The following is an 18,291-nucleotide window of genomic DNA, read 5'->3' on the forward strand; positions in this document are numbered from 1 at the left end:
TATAGATAAGCAGCTAGCCTAGAATGGAAAACCAACCATAGAGAAAACTGGAAACTTCTCTATACAAAGAATTAAGTAACACTCTCTAAGAATCTCAGAGTGGACAGACCTTATTCAAATCTTCATGAATTCTCTGGAAGACAGAATGACCATTCATATTTCTATGTCTGAAGTCGATGTTGAGTTGGGAGACTGTATAGGGAGGCATAGAGTAGCATTACAAGCAGTTTCAGAAGTCCAACAGAGCTGTTTTCAAACCCATTTCCAGCACTTACTAGCTTTGTGGTCTTGGGTAAATTACTTATCCTTTTTGAGCCTTGATTGCTTCTTCATCTGTAAAATGGGTATAAAATATCTATTTATGAGTTTGATGTGGCAATTAACTAAGACACTGTCCACGAAGAGGGTGCAATACGCATTAGCTATTCTTTTTCTGGTAGCAAAGTCCCAGGGTGAGGAGGGTGAGGACGGAGGAGAGTGAGGGTCTCACGGAAGGGTAAGCGTCATAAGGACAAGCGTGATGCTGGGCTGCCCCTGCTATGTTTTAGTGGCCTGAGCAGTACCTGGTATACGATAGATGCACAGCAAATAATTGTTTACAGATGTATAAAAATTAAGCAAGATTTCAGGGGCTGAGTGAGTGGGCTTTGATTTGGTAAGTGAAAGGGAACATATCTCAGCAAAATGATCCATGCACTGGCTTTAAGGTCGCGGGCCCTGAGCCTTTTGTCTTGACTTAAGAAAGGGATCTAAAAGGTGCTACAGGGCTTCCCTGGTGGCGCAGTGGTTGAGAATCTGCCTGCCAATGCAGGGGACACGGGTTCGAGCCCTGGTCTGGGAAGATCCCACATGCCACGGAGCAACTAGGCCCGTGAGCCACAACTACTGAGCCTGCGCGTCTGGAGCCTGAGCTCCGCAACAAGAGAGGCCGCGATAGTGAGAGGCCCGCGCACGGCGATGAAGAGTGGCCCCCACTTGCCACAACTGGAGAAAGCCCTCACACAGAAACGAAGACCCAACACAGCCATAAATAAATAAATAAATAAAAGGTGCTACAAACAGTTTTGGATACAGCCTACCAGTGGGTGGACCAAAGGGTAGTCACAGCCCAAAAGGCCGGTGGAATCTGGATGTTTTCAGGGAAACATCAGCTGGAAACCTTGTCCTGCTCTGTGTAACAGCCTCCATTCAGTGCTTCCGTGACTAAGGGTCTCCATCAGAAACTGCTAGAAAAGCCAGGACCCCTCAGTGTGGGAAAACTAAAGCTGAAAAAAAAAACCCAATATAAACTTATAAAACTTGGAAGGCTGAACTGAATTCTGATGTGTTACAAAAGGGCACATCTTAGCGGTCAAAAGCATTGAGTGAAGACATACTGTAGGGAGATCTGTTTACACAGAGTTTTCAGCTGATAGTAATAATGTCCTATATCCTTAGAGCACGTCAGCGTTTCCCAAGAGCCATCTCACAATATCATTTGATCCCTAAGGGGCAGGCAGAGCAGATCTTACCTTTTCTGGATCACAGTTGAGAGAACTAAAGCGAAGTGATTTGGCCAAGTTTCCACTTCTGGGAAGGAGCCAAGCCAGGGCTGGACCTGGGTCAACATGCATTGTCCCTAAGCAGTGCTCTAGGTTGGATATAAAGATAGTTTCAAGGGAAGCGTTTGTCTTCATGAATTTTATGTTGATCATAGTTATTAAGGGCCCCTGTTTGGGGTGTACCATTAATGTGAAATGCACAGCCTTGGAGACATTTCGGCTGCAGCTGGGCCCAGCCAAGCCACCAGCCTTGGGACCTGAAGCCTCTCTGGGCTTTCCTGAGATCACCTGTCCTGTCTGCTTTGGAGGGCTGTCCTAAGGGCTAGAGGAGATAAAGTGCTTTACAAATGTGATTATTCAATGTCTTAATATCCATGTGCATAGAGAAAAAAAAAATCATATTCCTTCAGATTAGTTTGTTCTAAACTGAGAAGTCTTTTGAGAGCCAAAAAAGCAGAAAGGCTCATGTTCTCTTTCCAAACTCTGAATAACCTATTGGAGAAATGGAATAATGTAGTTGCATGCTCAGACTCACAGACATAGAAAACAAACTTATGGTTACCAAAGGGGAAAGGAAGAGAAGGGATAAATTAGGAGTTTGGGATTAGCAGATACAAACTACTATATATAATAGAGAAGCAACAAGGACCTACTGTATAGCACAGGGAACTATATTCAATATCTTGTAATAAACTATAATGGAAAAGAATCTGAAAAACTATATATATATATATATATATATATATATATATATATATATATATATAACTTAATCACTTTGCTGTACACCAGAAACTAACACAGCATTGTAAATCAACTATACTACCAAAAAAAAAAAATCTAAAGTTTCTCATGTTATCTAGATTTAAAGTCTGTATAATTTTGTATCTTTTAAAAAATAATTCATATTCAAAAAGCCAAAAGTTCGAAATGCATAACATTTCCCTTTCACTGAGCAAACAATATAAATGTCTATCTTTTGGTGACAGTTGGCAAAACACAGAATGATTAATCTGGGGACCTGCAGGGGTTCACCTTCAGTGACTTCACACTTATCATCTGCTCTGATAAAAACATATCTGAAGCAGCTGAAAAAATGAAGCTAGGGAAAGAATTACATCCAAAGGAAGTGTTCCTTTTAAAATACTCTGAACTGTAAAGAATATAGATAAAGGTTCTAACAAGAATGTACATATTTAACATTCTGTACCGTTTATTATCAAAACAGTGTATTGATATTTTGGAAAATTTAAAAACATGATGATCCATTATACCCGTCTAGTACAACAGACACTGTCATGGTGAGAACATAGGTGTGGAAGCAGAGAATGTGGATTTGAGCATTAGCTCCATCCTTCATAAGCTGTTGACAGTGGAAAGTGTATTTCTTTGACTCTTTGCTCCCTTGTTGCAAAGTGCGATTGTGTTCTGAGGACAGAGTGAAATAATATTCATGCAGGTGCTTTGCAAATGTGAGTTATTATTTCCTGGTGTTCTTTTTATACTTAACCATGAAAAAATATATAGTTTCTCCTCATAATTCTTATTAACTGCACATTGTACCTGTTTTTGCTTTTTCTCTGGGTTCTGACCACCCTTCTGTTCTTTCTTCCTGGGCAACTTTGGCAGCATTTTCTTCTTTCTCAAACTGTAATTCTATTTCTTTCTGTCAGATTCTCTGGTCCTCAGCTCTTGTGCAAGGATCTCCAGACCGCCTGGTCACCTTCACTGACTCTCTTCTCTTGTGCCCAATCTCTCTACTTAGAGATTAGGTTCTCCAGAGCTGAAAGGGACCTCACTTTTTAGAGATGAGGAAGCTGAGCCCTGGTGCCCCTGAGAAGTTGCTCAGCAATAACAGAGAAGCAATAAAAGCCCAGTCTCGAGTCTTAGCCCAGGGCTTTCTCCACCAAACTGCCAGCAAAGGACCATTTTCTCTGGGCTTTGAATTCAAAGCATACGTCTTAGCCCTCTCCATACCTGCTCAAAGCACTACCTGTTGTTCAACCAAATTTTGCAATTATGTCATATCACAATGGCTACTACTTATTGGCGGGTACTATGTATCAGACCTCGTGCCAAAAGTTTTATACAAATGATTTCAGTGAATGGACATAAATACTCTTATTTGAGAGGAACCATTATCTCCATTTAAGGAAACTGAGATTCTGAGATGGGGAGTAACTTGCCCAAGGACACAGAGGAAGTACCTGAAGAGCTCTGATTCCATGACAGATCTCAAAGCCTGTTGTACAAAGCACTCAACACTTCCTGCTCTGAACGTTCCTTTGAGGACTCTCACACTCCCCTTGGCAGCCTGAGAGTGCCAGGCTGTCTTACTGCCGGTCTCTCACACCTTCTGGAATCCCACCTCCTCCTCCAGAAAGCCTTCTCAGATGGCTCAGAGGGGAGTAGAGATGTTGCTGTCTGAATGTGGGAGTCTCGTGGTCACAGCAGTGTCTCCTTTGTCCTCGCTCTGTGCGTATTTGAATGTGACTGTCTGCAGGTGACCCATGTCTGCCTCTGCAGGACTTAATCCCCACCTGTCTTTCAGCACCGCTGGTCTGTGGGCAGCTGCTTCAGTCCTGTGGAAAAATTAGCAGCAGCCCGGTTGGTGGTTCCGGTGAACCACTGGTTAGTTTTATCTTTACTGGTTGGGACAGTGGCTCTGGGACCACACTTCAGGGGGGCCATAGTGCCCGTGGGCCTGCTTTTGGAGAAATCCATGGAGGGAAGAGGACTTGACATCACCTCACACCAGGAGCAAGTGAAGGAACTGGGTGTGTTCAGGTGGGCAGAGGGCCGACTCAGAGAGTCACCAGACTGATCCCTCAAGTGTGAGAGGGGCTGTCATGCTGAAGTGGGGTTTGACTTCTGCCGGGAGGGGAGCTGGGAGTACAGAAAAACGGGTGTGGGCGAATCACGAGGAAGAGCAGCTGTGTCAAACGCTTCTTTGGAAACAGGTGGCACCTAAACAACAGAACTGTCTCCAGATGGTGGTATTTTCCACTCCAATCTGGGCACAGCTGGGTGACTTCCAGGTAGGAGGGTCACAGATGGTCCACCCGAGAGGACTCGGCTGCCCTGGCCCGGGACACCCTGGAGGGTGGGGCCAGCCCTCCTCACGGCCCGTGGCCCACTGTTTAAGGGGTTGGGGGCCGGAGTGTGCCACAGGGAGTCTGGCGTTCTGCCAGAGGCTTTCTACCTAGTTTATCCCATCTAATCACGGATTTGGGGTGATGCAACCAGAACAATGATGGTTACGGGGAGAAGAACAGGGCTTGGTCCCTCTCTGCCTCCTGTTGGTCCTGAACAAGACAAATGGGGCAGCAAACTCCATGACTAAGGGGAACACTGGCTCCTGGGTTGAGGGTTCTAGACTCTCTGAGGCCCTGACCTGCTGGGGGGTCATCAGGTGGCCCTTTGGCCAAGCTCAGGCGTTCTGCCCACCTTTCTTTTCTGGGTGTGGCTGGCCTTCCTCCCTCCCCTGTCCCTATTACTCAGCCAAGAGGCCCCATATCTGCTGGATGTGGGGAGCCTCAGAGTTGCCCCACCAGCAGAGTCCCCTGCCAGCCTTCCTTAGGCTGGCTGAGGGGCTCCGTTTAGGCTCATGAGCTGTTTCCTCTGGGCTTGGAAAAAAAAAAATACTGCCACCCTATCCAGCCTCCCCTTATTATATCCGGATCACCCTTAACCAAGCACCTGGTGTGGGTCCGGGCCAGTAGCCTTGCTGGTCTGGGCTCAGGGAGGAGCGCTGGGCTGGGGGCTGCGGGCTAGGGGGCGGGAGAGCAGGGGCTGCGGGAAGAGTCCAGGCTCTGGGGTGGGGCAGGTGTCCTGGCCCAGGGCGTCTCTCCTGGTGACTTATTCCCTTGAGGGTGGGCTTGGTGTCTCCTCTCTGCCTGGCCTCTAAGTATGTGGTCTGTGTGTCGCAGCTTCCCTTAGACCTGGAGGGATGTCCCTCTGTTGAGCTCTGAGTGATGGAGAAGCTCCGAAGTGGGCTACACGGGAGGGATGGTACTCAGAGCTTTCACGGAGGGAGCGGGGAGGAAATTCACAAGAAGGGCTGATGAAGGAGGACTCACGAACCAGGACTGTTGACAACCAGGTGGGACTAGAATGGCCAAGAGCCCTGTTTCCTGGTCTGTAGCCCCAGGAAGGAGCTTGCAAGGTGCTGGGCAGTGGCAGCTGGAGAGGCCATGAAAGCAGAGCGCTAGGAGTTTAGTCTCAAAGTAGTAGTGAGATTTCTGTCACTCCTCACTCTCTTGGGACTGCCTTGAGGCATGTACTTGTTTGCACGGATGATATATTTTCTGTAAAACTCCCTCCACCCTAAATGGAAATGACCCAGAGGCGGGAAAGGACCAGGCTACTAAAAGCCTGGAGTCCCCACTGAAGGGGAGGTAAAAGGCAGAGCAATGAGCACCTGGGCCCAGTGCACTGCTCCCCTCTGGGTGGAAAGTCGTCGTGATCAGGTCTCTGGAGGGAGGAGGGCGGGGAGGCAAAGGAAAGCGGGTAGTCAGAGGGATGCAGGGATGGCACGGACGGGGTCTCCTTCCTTCCAAAGAGACAGGAAGAGGCAGAGCAAGGCTGGAGCCGGGTGCAGAAGCCGGGGTAGGTGGTTACTAAGGCCAGCTCTGATGGGGGAAGAGTCCAGGCCTTGTGCCACCCCGGGACCTTCCCCTCTGGAAATAGGAAAACTACCAGCAAAGAATTTCATGCCTCAGTGTCCCCTGGCCCCGCCTCCGAGCCCCAACATGGGATATTGCACGTTCCCCCCACCCTTCTGTTCTTTGCCACCTTCACCTCCAAGAGCTACGGCGGGGCCTGGCGCTGAGCTGCCTATGCTGATTGAACTGAACGGGTGGCTGATGGGCATTTCCACGTGGGTCAGCTGGTTTGCTCAGCAAGGACCCTGGGACGACTTGTGTCTCTGATGGACCCAAGGAACAGAGCAAGAAATACAACCCACGTCTCTTCAGAGCCTCCCCAGTGCCAGACACATTCTCTGGGTGGATGTGTCATCACGGTCTTCCAGAGGGTGATAAAGACCTCCAAGTTCACATCGCTGGCCTTTACCTCTGAGGTGGGGTTTCCATCCCCCCCAACACGGGCCCAGAACCCCAATCCTGAGCTCTTACCAGAGGACGGGGGGACCTTCAGGGAATGAAGCTAAGGGTGACGCTGGGAGGCCAGTGGTCTGCCTGGGAGACAGAGTGGGGCTCCTCAGGTCTGGTCTATGGAAGGAAAGGCCAAATGCCAGTCTCCAGCCTCAGAGTCCCCAGTGGCCTGGGGGAGGGGCGGGGGTGGGTGCCTCCCCAGGAAAGAGGGAAGGGGAGGTGCTGAGGACACAATTCGGCGTCTCCTCGGGACTGGATGACCACGTGGGAGGGGTGCCTCTGCCCTGGCAGGCTGGTGGAGGGAGGAGGCAGGGTATGGGGCCTGAAGCTGAGTTCTCTTGGAGAGCCAGGGCAGTGACACCCTGAATAACCCAAGAGTGGAGAACCCTAGGGTCTCTGCCTGGGCCCACCATCCTTCTGCCTCTGGATTCAATTTCCTTCAAGACAGCTTTGGAGCCAACAGTTTCCACTCTGAGCTAGAAATTCCTGTTTTCTTGTATGTAAATGGAGAGAATAGTAGTCACTTCCCTTGTCTTTGCTTAAACGTCATGTCAGTGATCCCCTCCCTGACCTTCCTGTTTCAAACTGTAACTCTGCCTGCCCAGCCCTCTTGATCCCCTTCCCTGCTTTGTTTTGCTCTATGGCACTTTCCACTTTCTGCTACACTGGCTCATCCATCTATCGTCACCATTGTTGTCTATCTGTTTTTAAAATTCGTTTTGTTTGCCCCAGCCCACCCCGAATGCTAGTGCCATAGGGCAGGGGTCTTTGCTGAGTTTGTTCACTGTGTCCCTAGTACTTTGAACAGTGCCAGGAACATAAGAAGCACTCAATAAATACTTGTTGAATGGATGAGTGAAGGATGGATGCATAGGATTGTTGCAGGAATTAAATGCATTGCTGTATGTAAAGAATTTCATAGGACACCGAGCACCTTATTATTATTGCTGCTGCTGTTGTTTGTTAGATGTGACTTGTGAAATTTCCTCAGCTACTTGGCTTTCTGTTTCTCCATCTGTAAAATGAGGAGATTGAATCACTAGATAAACTCTGAGCTTCCTTCCATCTCTAAAGGGTCTGCAGTTCTATGATCTCTGTACCCGCAAATACTCAGAGGCTGGAAAGTTCTCCCCAGAGCTTACATTCTGCTGTTCTCAGCAGTTCTGCTGGGTGTGGAGGTGCTAACTCTCCCTTCACAGCAGCGCTTCCTCTGTTTCTTTAGACTATTTCTTTCGACAGGCTGGGGCAGAGGTAGGGAATCATGAGTCAGCATAGTATTTCTTGGAATGGTCTCCATTCCAATATATGTATGTTTTATTTTCATTGGTTTTGATGTGTTGTTTCATAACATTTTATTATTTTCAATAGAGGCAATTCATTATGTGCATAATTAGAAGCCATTTGATTTTAATTTCCTTGTTGAGAGTTGTTGTAGAAATAAGCAAAGTTCAGGAAAAAAATTCTTTTTGCCGGACCACGTGCCCTGATTTGGGATTTGGGCACGTGGTCCTTGGAGATGAAGTTTCACTCTGTCCTGCCCTGGGTTGGCGCTGGTCCCTGATCTTGGACGATCCTTATGGGGGCCGGGTCGTACCTCAGAGGGCTCAGAAGCACCTGTTTGAGGGGCCCAGGTTGGCATGGCTAAGATTGTCCTCCCAAGGCCTGGGCCATTTCTCCCCAGAATCCCCCTCTGAAAAAGGTGGTCTGGAAGCCCTGGTTTCCCCGCAGCTGACTCTGTGGGGACAGCTTTGGGAATAAAGGTAGCTTCATACTCCCAGTATTTGGTATTTGCTGAGTAACTGGGATGGCCTTGGAGGAGGGGCGAGGGACAGGTCTGGCTAGTTCTGCCCTGTTGTTCATACACAGGATTACCTCACATGTCCCAACTGGCTTCCCCGCCCATCTGGTGAGGGCTGGCCTTCAGCCCTCCAGCCCCCTTTTCCTTACCTGCCTGGGAAGCCAAACATGGACCTTCCCGTCAACATCAGCTGAGGCTGGAGGCTTCACCCCCTCCGGAGACCATGGACGGAGACAGCCACCTGGTGAGTGCATCTGTGGAGCTTGGGCCAGAACCTCCTGGCACTGAGGAAACAGGGATGGGGCTGGAAGCTAGGTGGGGCAGCGGCAGTGTGCCTCGGTTTCAGGGGAAACTGAATGTGCCTTTTCTAGTTTGAAGCTACTGGGGATCAAGATCACGCGGCCTTCCTTTATCATGGTTCCTATAAGGGGCCCCATGGGAGGAGGAGCTGATGGGATTTGGGGTCTGGTCAGGAAGCACCCCAGGGCTGTGTGGCTGAATCCTGGGCTCCCGCTCTGTGGCCCCTGAGAACCCCAGCCAGGACGTATGTGCTGTTGGGACAACTTTGCTGGTTTGAGAATCATGAAAGCTTGGTATTCTAACTCGGCTTCAGGGTTATCTTTGGGTGACCCTCTCACCAGACTCATAAACCATCTCAGAAAAGGTGGCATTGAAGATCTTCAAGGGGATTTTAAACTCCTCTTGGTCATTATTTTCAGGCTTAATAATCTTCATGCTTGGAAAGTGCTTCCTTATGTCTAACCATGATTCCTTCTGCTACAACTAAGATTACTTTCCTCTTCTGTTTTTTGGTAGAGAGCAGCTAAGTGTCCTCTGTGGAAAAGCCAGTCATATGCATGTGAAGGTTTCCAAAGATTTTGTTCAAGTATTCCTCAGCTTTCTTTTCTTGAGGGACATTCCTCTGTGCCCTTACTTCTCCTTGGGTCTTATTTTCTGCTCATCTCCACCTTCTTTTGTTCTCCAGTGATGTGGTAGAATCTGGGACTGTGGGAAGGATGGGCCAACGCTGGAACTGAGGATCAGCTTAGCCTATGTTCTGGCTGATAGTTGGCTCGTGGTCCATTCTGAACCCCAGATGTATTTCTGAAAACTCTACCATCATCTCTCCCGCCATTCTTCCAGCCCCTTCTTGACTTTTCTGTCCCAGGCTTTTTCTCCTGCCCTCTGATCTGGTCTCCTTGGCCCATGCCTCTGCCTCACCGAGGTCATTTGACCCTAGGCCTCTGGGGCTCATTGGAACCTCTGGTGAGCAGTAAGGGGGATGCAGAAGGCAGAATGGAGTTTGGTTTGAGGCATGGGGAAGGTGGACCCATGGTCACAGCCACGGGTCATGTTCGTTGGTAACTTGCTGGGAGCCTAAACTTGATGGTCCCTAGACACAAGGGGTGAGAAGCACTGAGCTATGTGAAGGGTGGTAGGGCCAGTCCCTGGGGCAGGGTGATGGTGGGGGGGCACCTTCTAGGAAACTCATCTGTCCAGAGTCAGGGACCAACATGGAGGGTCACTGGAGGGGCACAGGGTAGAGTACAGGCTTTTCATTACTGATAGAATAAATGTCACATGGTATGGCAGGTCCCACGTTCACTCTGGGAGACTTACCTCGGAATGAAAGAACTGAACCATTACTTCCTTATTTAAGGTTGAACCCCCAAGATAGTGAGCCTGAGGTGGGGACAGAGAGAGCTTCCTGAAGGTCTTAAGCTTATCTGCAACAGATTTCTTAACACTAATTAAATTGAATAAGAGGAGACTGGGAGTAACTGGTCGTCTAAGGCTGTGCCTTTTTCCCTGAGGACGTCATTGCAGAAAGACGCATTGTGATTTTTGACTATCAGCTCAATAAAGTAGTGAGAAAGATGGTGGCCAATGGACTCAAGCCTGATGAAGCTCCTGTGTGAGCTGGTTGGGACTTCAGGGGGACCTTAGAAAGAAGGTGGAGAAGGCTCACAGCTTCTTTGTGTTCAAGAGAGAAGCTGCAGGATGTGGTGGACAGAACACTGACCAAGTTTCAGGTCAGCAGTGACTTTGGACCAATCACTTAACCTTTCTGCACCTTAGTTTCTTCATCTGTGAAATGGAATCAAAATAGTATCTACTTCAAGTGGTCTTAGAATAGTGTCTTTCACATAATAAGTCTCTTTTATAAGAACATCTGGCATAGACAGACAGACAGATAGATAGACAGATGGACATGTATTCATAGAGTTAAGATTTATTGCCATCATCATCATCATCATCATCATCATTATCTAGGGTCTAGTCTTAGCTCCTCTAAATTTGGACAAATATCTTCTGCTCTCTGTGCCTCAGTTTCCCCACCTACAAAAGGAGAGGGTTGTACAAATTGCCCCCTGAGGCCCCTTTCTGGTTCCATGACAGTCTCTGGAATCACGTAGAGTGAGATTACAAGTGTGCCACGCTGGATAAGCGCATTTGTTCCTGAAGAATAGTGCATACTTTGTGTTCTTCAAAAGGCGTCACATGCTTAATGCTTAAAGAAGTGTCATGTTTATTAAAGAAAGACTGAAGTTGACCCACTGATAAAGCAACAATCCTCTGTAGAGTGGATTTTCTTCTACTGGGTCTTCTTTTTTTTTTTTTTAATTCATTCATTCATTCATTAATTTATGGCTGCGTTAGGTCTTCGTTGCTGCTCGCGGGCTTTCTCTAGTTGCAGCAAGCAGGGGCTACTCTTTGTTGCGGTGTGCGGGCTTCTCATTGCGGTGGCTTCTCTTGTTGCGGAGCACAGGCTCTAGGCGCGTGGGCTTCAGTAGTTGTGGCACGTGAGCTCAGTAGTTGTGGCTCACGGGCTCTAGAGCGCAGGCTCAGTAGTTGTGGCACATGGGCTTAGTTGCTCCGCAGCATGTGGGATCTTCCCGGACCAGGGTTCGAACCCGAGTCCCCTGCATTGGCAGGTGGATTCTCAACCACTGCGCCACCAGGGAAGCCCTGGGTCTTCTTAAAGTGGAGCAGCTTTTCAGTCAGCCCAAGACCACAGATGCTGTGCCCTTGAGAATGGCTGGAGGCCCCAGGGCTGGTCCAGGATGAGGCACCGTCTTTAGAGGGGGCTGGGCAGGTTCCCAAGACGGCAGACCAGTAGGCTCAGGTCGCTCTGCTATCCCCTAGACCCCAAAGTGCAGGCACCCCCAGGACTCCTGGCACCTGCCCTTTGTCCCTGCAGGTATGCAGCCCTCACCTGAAACCTCTGTGTTCCATGTTGGCACTGGTGCCAGGCAGCCTTACACTAGGCCCATCCTACCCTGCCTCCCCCTGTGTTGTCCCTGTGACCTGGCAAATGTAAGCATGAAATGTGTGGGAGTGTGTGTACGGGGATCTAGGCTGGGTGCTGGGTGGGAAGGCTGACGGATGTAACGGTAGCCACTTGGCTGAAGTGTCCCGCTTTGGCAAAACAGCTTCCTCTTGGTACGGCAGCAACGGGGGTGGACGGTGTCCAGCCAGGCAGGGAGGGATGCCAGCACAGGGAACCCAGGGCTTGGTCAGCCAAGTGGAGGCCTTGGCGATGCCAGGCGGCGTCTGGCTCCTGTGATAGGGAAGCAATACCCAGGACTGTCCATGGGGCCCCCATTATGTAACAGCCCTGTTACCACCCCAGCCTTGGCAGAGAGGGGCCATGGGGAGAAACCGAGGCACCAAGTTCCTGGGCAACCAAACGTTAGTTGTTTGGCAATAGGGGGTACTCAATGTTCTTTAAACTATTTGATGAATGAATGAATGAATGAATGAGCAGGAAGGTATTTTGATTCTAGTCTAATAGGGATCCCCAAGGTTTTTTCATGTGTATAAGAGGCATCCTGAACTAGAAGGAACTTTAGCACCCGATCAGGCCGGCAATTTTCAAGTTCTTTGTAGTAGCAGCCTCTTTTGTTCAAATGAAATCTTATATGGAACCCACTGCATAAAACTGAAACGTTAATCTGCTCTGTTTGAAGCGGGGTAAAGGACTCGAAGCTCTTTTCCTACAAGCGGGCCTCCAAGGCATCTCCACGGAACTTCCAATGCTCTGTAGAAACTCGTTTGAAAACAGCTGATTGTCCAGCCTTTTCCTTGGTTGGCCCCAGAAAGGAAAGTGACTGTCCTTAAGGTCCTGGAGCTGGTTAGGAGCAGAAGCAAGAGTCCCTGGGGCCTCCTGTGCCTGTGGTGAGGGGGGCCTCGGGGCTCTCGCTTCTTAGTCTGGAGCCCAGTTTGATTCCAGGCCGACTGGGGTCCCTGAGGTTAGCATTGCATGTATGTGGGGCGTGCTGGTGGCTGGGTGGCAGGAGGTGCTGGGAAATCTGCCTGTGGGTTCTGAGGGGGCCTGTATCTGTGCGGTTTCTCCGGGTCCAGGGAGCGGGGAGGGTAGGACGGAACCCTGTGTACCTGGAGGTGTAATGAAGCCTGGGTTGGGCAGTGAGGATGGAAAGAAGCACGGACCACTCCGATCCAGTCCAGTCCACACTGGAGGGGGGTTCAGGCTCCCCTGCCATGGTCCAGGGGTTCCCCAGGCTCCCAACAGGCAAGGAGGCTTTTTAAGTTCCGTGAAAGGGGGCTCCTGATCTTCCTTGGCACCGCTTGTGCTTCCGGTGGGGATTGGGGAGTACCTCGTCCTGCGTAGCCTGGAATACTGGGGTGCCGGCCTGGGCTGCCACCCTTTGAGCATCCTTGATTCTCAGGGTCACTGGGAGAGAGACGCTGCCACAGGGGCCTAAATCTAACAAGGGGTCCTTCCTTGTTGGAGCTTGGGAAGGGGCAGGCAGTGGGAGAGCATGGAGGTGTGCAACAGCCTGAGGACGGCAGTCAGAAGATCTGGGTTCTGGTCCTGGCGCTGCCCCCAGCTGGCTGTGTGATCTTAGACAAATCACATTGCCTTTCTGGGCCTTAATCGCCTCACCGATAGGAAAATGGGTTGGACTGGAGGGTTTTCAAGATGCTTCTAGCCTGTGGTGTGCCCAGCCTGAGCCTGGCCCGGAACCGGGGAGGGAGGCCCAGTCAGCTCGTGCTGGACTTGAAGGGGCCCCGAGAGACATGAAAACGCGTTCAAGTCACTGCAGGTGGACGTTCTTAAGCCTAGCGTGAGACTTTATTATAGGGTTCAGCTCCCTGTAATGCCGAGTGCTCTGAGTGACCCACAGTGCATCTGGCCCAGAGATCAGGCTGCCGCCTGTGGGTAAATAACAGTCTCTACGGAAAGCCCAGGGCGCAATCCATGGCGGCAGCCACATAACCACTGAGGTGAAGCAATCCAGGAGGTGACTGTGACATCACTCAGCACAGCAGAAGCTCCCTCCCCTCTGGCACTGCTGGCTGGGCCTGCAGGAGACCCAGAGAGGCCAAGGGTAGGACCCACTTGGGGGCTTGTTAACTTACTCCCATCCCCCACCAGGTAAGGGCCCAGGGCAGAGCTGCCGCAGGAAACCGTAACACTGGCCCAGGTGCCGTGGGCTGGGGAAACTACCCCGGAAACTGTGGTATAGAGGGCAGTGGACCAGGTGCAGTGGGTCTCGGGTTTAGTCCCTCTTCTGCTATAAGACGTACCTGAGCGACTTTGAGCAAAGCACACAAGTACTTTGGGCCTCTCCTTCCTTGTCTATAAAATGGGAATAATAATGCTTACCAGCTCCTCTCCAGGAAAGTGCTTGGAACAAGCCCCAGAGCCAGGGACTGCTCTCTTCAGGCCTCTCCCTGGCTCATCCGCTGCTGCTGCCTTCCTGTGGACCCTGCCCTGCCCACTGCCTCCTGCCCCAGAACGTCTTGAGGGGACTGGATGAGTTTTGAGTAGGGGTCCCCGGGAGCTGCAGAGACACAGGCAGGTGGCATCAGTGACAGCCTGGGGTATAGGCCTGGTCCATGACACGGTGAGGGTTCACGGCTGTATTAGCCCAGGGGGTAACCCCAGGGACCACGCCAGGGGTGGCGGGGGCAGAGAGGCAGAGAATGATTGGCAATGTTAGGCCAGGGAAATGGCCAGAGTCACCCACGCTTTGGCTCTGCCCTGTCCCCCTGTTCCCCTGTCCCCCTGTCCCCCTGAAGACCGAGGAGCCTCTGGTCTGCAGGCAGGTTGTGGAGAGCCTGGCCTTGGTCATCTGATTCCCAATCCTGGGTCTGCTGCCCACTGGCCAAGGCTAGGAGTCAGGCCGGTTCTGGTCCGGGCTCTGTCCCTTGTATCTCAGGACCTTGGGCAAGAATTCTCCTCCACTCCCCGTTCCCCACCTGCTCAAGGCATCTGCTCTGAGGGAGAGGTCAGGCCTCCAGGAGGGATGCTGGAATCTCAGCAGTTGATCTCCAAGAATTGAGGAAGGGAAATGAGTTACTGCTCTAGTAGGTTAGATGTCAGGGAGAACTTCCAGGAGGGTGGGGTGGAAGGCTGTGAAATGGGTAAAGAAGGACAGCTGTGGAATCTCCTGTTCTGGTGGTCCTAGAAAATGAGAACTCTTCCCAGCAGCGTCCTGGAAGTGTGATGGTTTGGAGTCAGGAAGATGGAGTAGACAGCCTCACTCTGGAGGCTGTGTTCCTCTGGTCTTGGGGCTGTGCTTCCATCCTGCTGTCCCTGCTGGGGTTTGCAGCTCTCTACATGCGCAGCTCTATCTGGCACTTTGGGGACCAGGACTCTTCTCTTGCCCTGCTCCGTGGGGCCAGAAACTCTCCACCTGTCTCCCACCCTGTCCAACACCAAAGTGCTCGTTCTCCTGAGGCCAGGGCCTCCAGGGCCTCCAGCCCCTTCTTGGGTATCACCCTTTCTCCCCTCCCCCACCCCCAGCTTCCCCTCCATCCCCACACCCCAGTCTTCCCAACCTTGGGTAGACTTTGTGCTGGACCGCTGAGGCCCAGAGGTAACAGTTTGAAAGAGTCTGGCTGGAGACTACTCACCCCTCCACCTGGCTCCTTGGGTACTGAGCCCCAGGTTAGTTCCATTTCACACGTCCCACCTCCCTCTAGACTCAGAGAAGAGGGACCCAGGTGGGTCTCCTGCTGGGACCCCAGGGCCTCTCCTCCCCACTTCCTGCCGGCCAAGGCCGTGGGTGGGCGCTTTGGGACCTACCTGTGGGTGGAGCCAGCATCGGGGAGAGGGACCCGCAAGGCTCAGGAGGTCGCCCTGCCTCCCTGGTTGCCCCCGGCTTCCTGCTGTGCCTGCCCGCTCCCTGTTCCCTCCATCCTCTCCCAGGTCTCCCCACCCATCTTCCTCTGGGCCTCCACCACCTGTGGGCCTCTCAGCCTTCTCTCTCGTTCAGGCCCGGCTGATGGGGTGACAGGACCCTAGCTGGTCATGGGGTCCCGCTCGGGTGGAGGGCCTGAGCTCTTGCCGGGGGAGTCAGAAGGTTGTGATAAGAGTCCCAGGGCCACTAATCCTTTTGGGGGTTTTAGGCATGCTCTTGAGTCCCTCTGAACCCCAGTTTCCTCGTGTATAAACCAGGAATGATAACTCCTGTCCAGCTTGCTAACTAGGAGCATTGTGAGAAGCAAATGGAATAATGGGTGTAAAAGCTCTTTGCAAATTGTAAGCCCTGAAGAAATGCAGGAAGTTACTGTGGGCATTCGTGATAATTTTGGGCCAGACTCAACTTGCTCTGAGTAGGCCTGGATAGAATCCAAGCGCCGTCACTTACCTGAGATGTAAATTTGGGCATGTTCTTAACCACCTTGGAGCTCAGTTTCAAAATCTATAAAATGGGGTTAATAATACCAACCACAAAGAGCTGTTATGAGGTTGAAATGGGATCAAGTAAAATGCCTAGTGGGCTGTTCCTATTATTACGGTGATATGCATTTATAAACCAGCCTCTTTCATATTTATTCCTTTTCAATCTGGGGGAAGAAGGTAAGATCAATCCCATTTTATATGTGGGAAGACAGATTCTGAAGGGTTAATGTACTTGCCCAAGCCAGTTAGGAATGGATGTAGTCGAATTTGAACACAGATTTTTCTATTGCAAGCCCAGTGTCTTTAGCAAACAAGCAAATAGACAAACACCCACCCACCATCACAGCTAATGGTCACCAAGTCTTACTTTATATACATCACCTATCACTGCAGTGCTATGAAGCAAGGTGACCGGCTCACCGCACAGGTAAGGAAACCGAGATGTAAAGAGGTTAAGTCTCTTGCCCAGTCACCAGCTGTCTTTGAGAGTACCGGAGGGCTGTGATGCCACGGCTCCTGACGACCAGGCTTGTCCTGGCAGGCCACCGGGCCCAGCCCTGCTTCCCACTGGAAACTTTCAGTTCCCTGCTTCCTACTGGAAAGACCAAGATCCCTGCAGGAACCCTCGGCTCCACCCCCAGGCTCCCCATGGCGCTCCCAGCCCTGCAAGGTCCCAGGCCCGATTCTCATGCCACGTCACAGATGCAGAACGAGCATCCCACGCACCGGGTTCAGAGAAAAGACTGGGCCGGGGGCCTCTTGCTCCTGACTCAAGAGGGCAGGAGACTCAGATGCACAGGGGCTTGGGCCAGGTGCCCGACTATGTGATTCTGGGCAATCTGAGCTCTGAGCCTTGGATTCCTCACCTGTAAAATGCGCTTCTAAACATATCAACCTCTCAGGGATGGAGTGATGACCTCAGGAGGCCATAGATGTGCAGGTGTATTATAAACCCTAAAGTACCATACATTGGGAGCTATAATCAATTTTATTGTATTGAGTTATGGGAATTTCCCCTGAGGTGAGGGAAGATGTATATTGTGAGCATAACAGGGAGGGAGGCCTGGCAGGCCAGCTGAGGTGCCACAATGCCAAGGTCTCGCTCAGGTGCCGAGGCTGGGGCCACCACTTGTGGGAAGGAAGCGCAGGGCTCTGCACAGCCTGGGCTTGTTCTTCTTATTGAAGGACCTTAGTCTGGCCTTTGTTGAGCACCCCCTTTTCTCCCAAGAGGAGCTCACACCACCTTTTAGCCCTTTGGCCGTGCCTCGGGGCTGTTAAATCTCAGCACGGTGGGCGCTGGGTGTGCCAGTGCAAAGGGGGGAGAGGAATGACCGTTTCCTGCCCAGTCACTGTGTGCCAGGCATGGGCAAGAGATTTCTTATTTTATCTCATTGAATCCTCAGGAGTATTAGTCCTATTCTACAGATTAAGAAAAAGAAAAAGGAAAGTTAAGTGGCTTGTCTAAGGTCACACTTCTAGAGCTAGGATTGGGACCCAGGTCTGCCTGACTCCAAAGCCAGTGCTGTGAACGGATGCATTGTAGATTTCAGCATATCCTCACCCCCTCTCCATGCTCCAACCCCAGTCCTGTTCCCCTTGAGGCTTCCAGGGGCTAACCTGTCTTCGTTTTGTGGAAATCTAGTCTCTAGACAACAGGGGTGAGAGGGAAATCTGAGCTCTGGTTTAGCTGCTCTTCATATCCCTAAACACACACGCGTGTGTCCCTGCTCTGCTGGCTGGGGCATCTGGACCCATGTGTATTTATCCATGTCCATCAATTAACCCCAGTAACTCCCTGGGATAGTCACTCCTGGTCCCTGCCTCTGGCAAGCTGAGTGTGGTCAGGGACTCAACGTCCTTCCTTGAATTCATCCCACAGCCTCCAGAAAAATGGAGAAGTGACCAGATCAATTAGTGACCTCTGACTCTTAGAAGATGGAGTTAAAAAAAAGTGACCTCTGACTCTTAGAAGATGGAGTTAAAAAAACCAAAAAAACCCACCCTGCCTGGTAGGCTTGATGGTGTTGACTTGAGCCGGATGTCCTAATGAAGAGGACTTTTTATTAACTGAGCTGCTTACTAATGTCAAATGCTTTTAAGCACAGTGGTAGGTGAGGGATGAAACAGGCCCAAGGTCCAGAGCCCCGTCTCTTCCACACAGCCCTGACGACTGTGCCCAGA

The 18,291-nt window shown here is 50.9% G+C and overlaps 1 protein-coding gene across 6 annotated transcripts in view; it reads left to right on the forward strand.

The window, feature by feature from the left end:
• Positions 1-3,954: 3,954 nt before the first annotated feature.
• The window catches only part of TMPRSS13 (transmembrane serine protease 13), a 47,222-nt gene continuing 32,885 nt past the window's right edge, over positions 3,955-18,291 (forward strand). For 3 of the 6 annotated variants that reach the window (XM_082411097.1, XM_082411101.1, XM_082411100.1), the window contains exon 1: positions 8,542-8,697. In XM_082411097.1, coding sequence (XP_082267223.1) covers positions 8,677-8,697 — 21 coding nt within the window. In that variant the 5' untranslated portion in view covers positions 8,542-8,676. Of the gene's footprint in view, positions 4,017-4,248; positions 4,329-8,521; positions 8,698-18,291 lie in introns of those variants that run through there. The other 3 variants (XM_082411098.1, XM_082411102.1, XM_082411099.1) reach the window with 2 other exon arrangements.

The sequence above is a fragment of the Balaenoptera physalus genome, assembly GCF_965194825.1.
Source record: "Balaenoptera physalus genome assembly, chromosome: 10".
Taxonomy (NCBI): domain Eukaryota; kingdom Metazoa; phylum Chordata; class Mammalia; order Artiodactyla; family Balaenopteridae; genus Balaenoptera; species Balaenoptera physalus.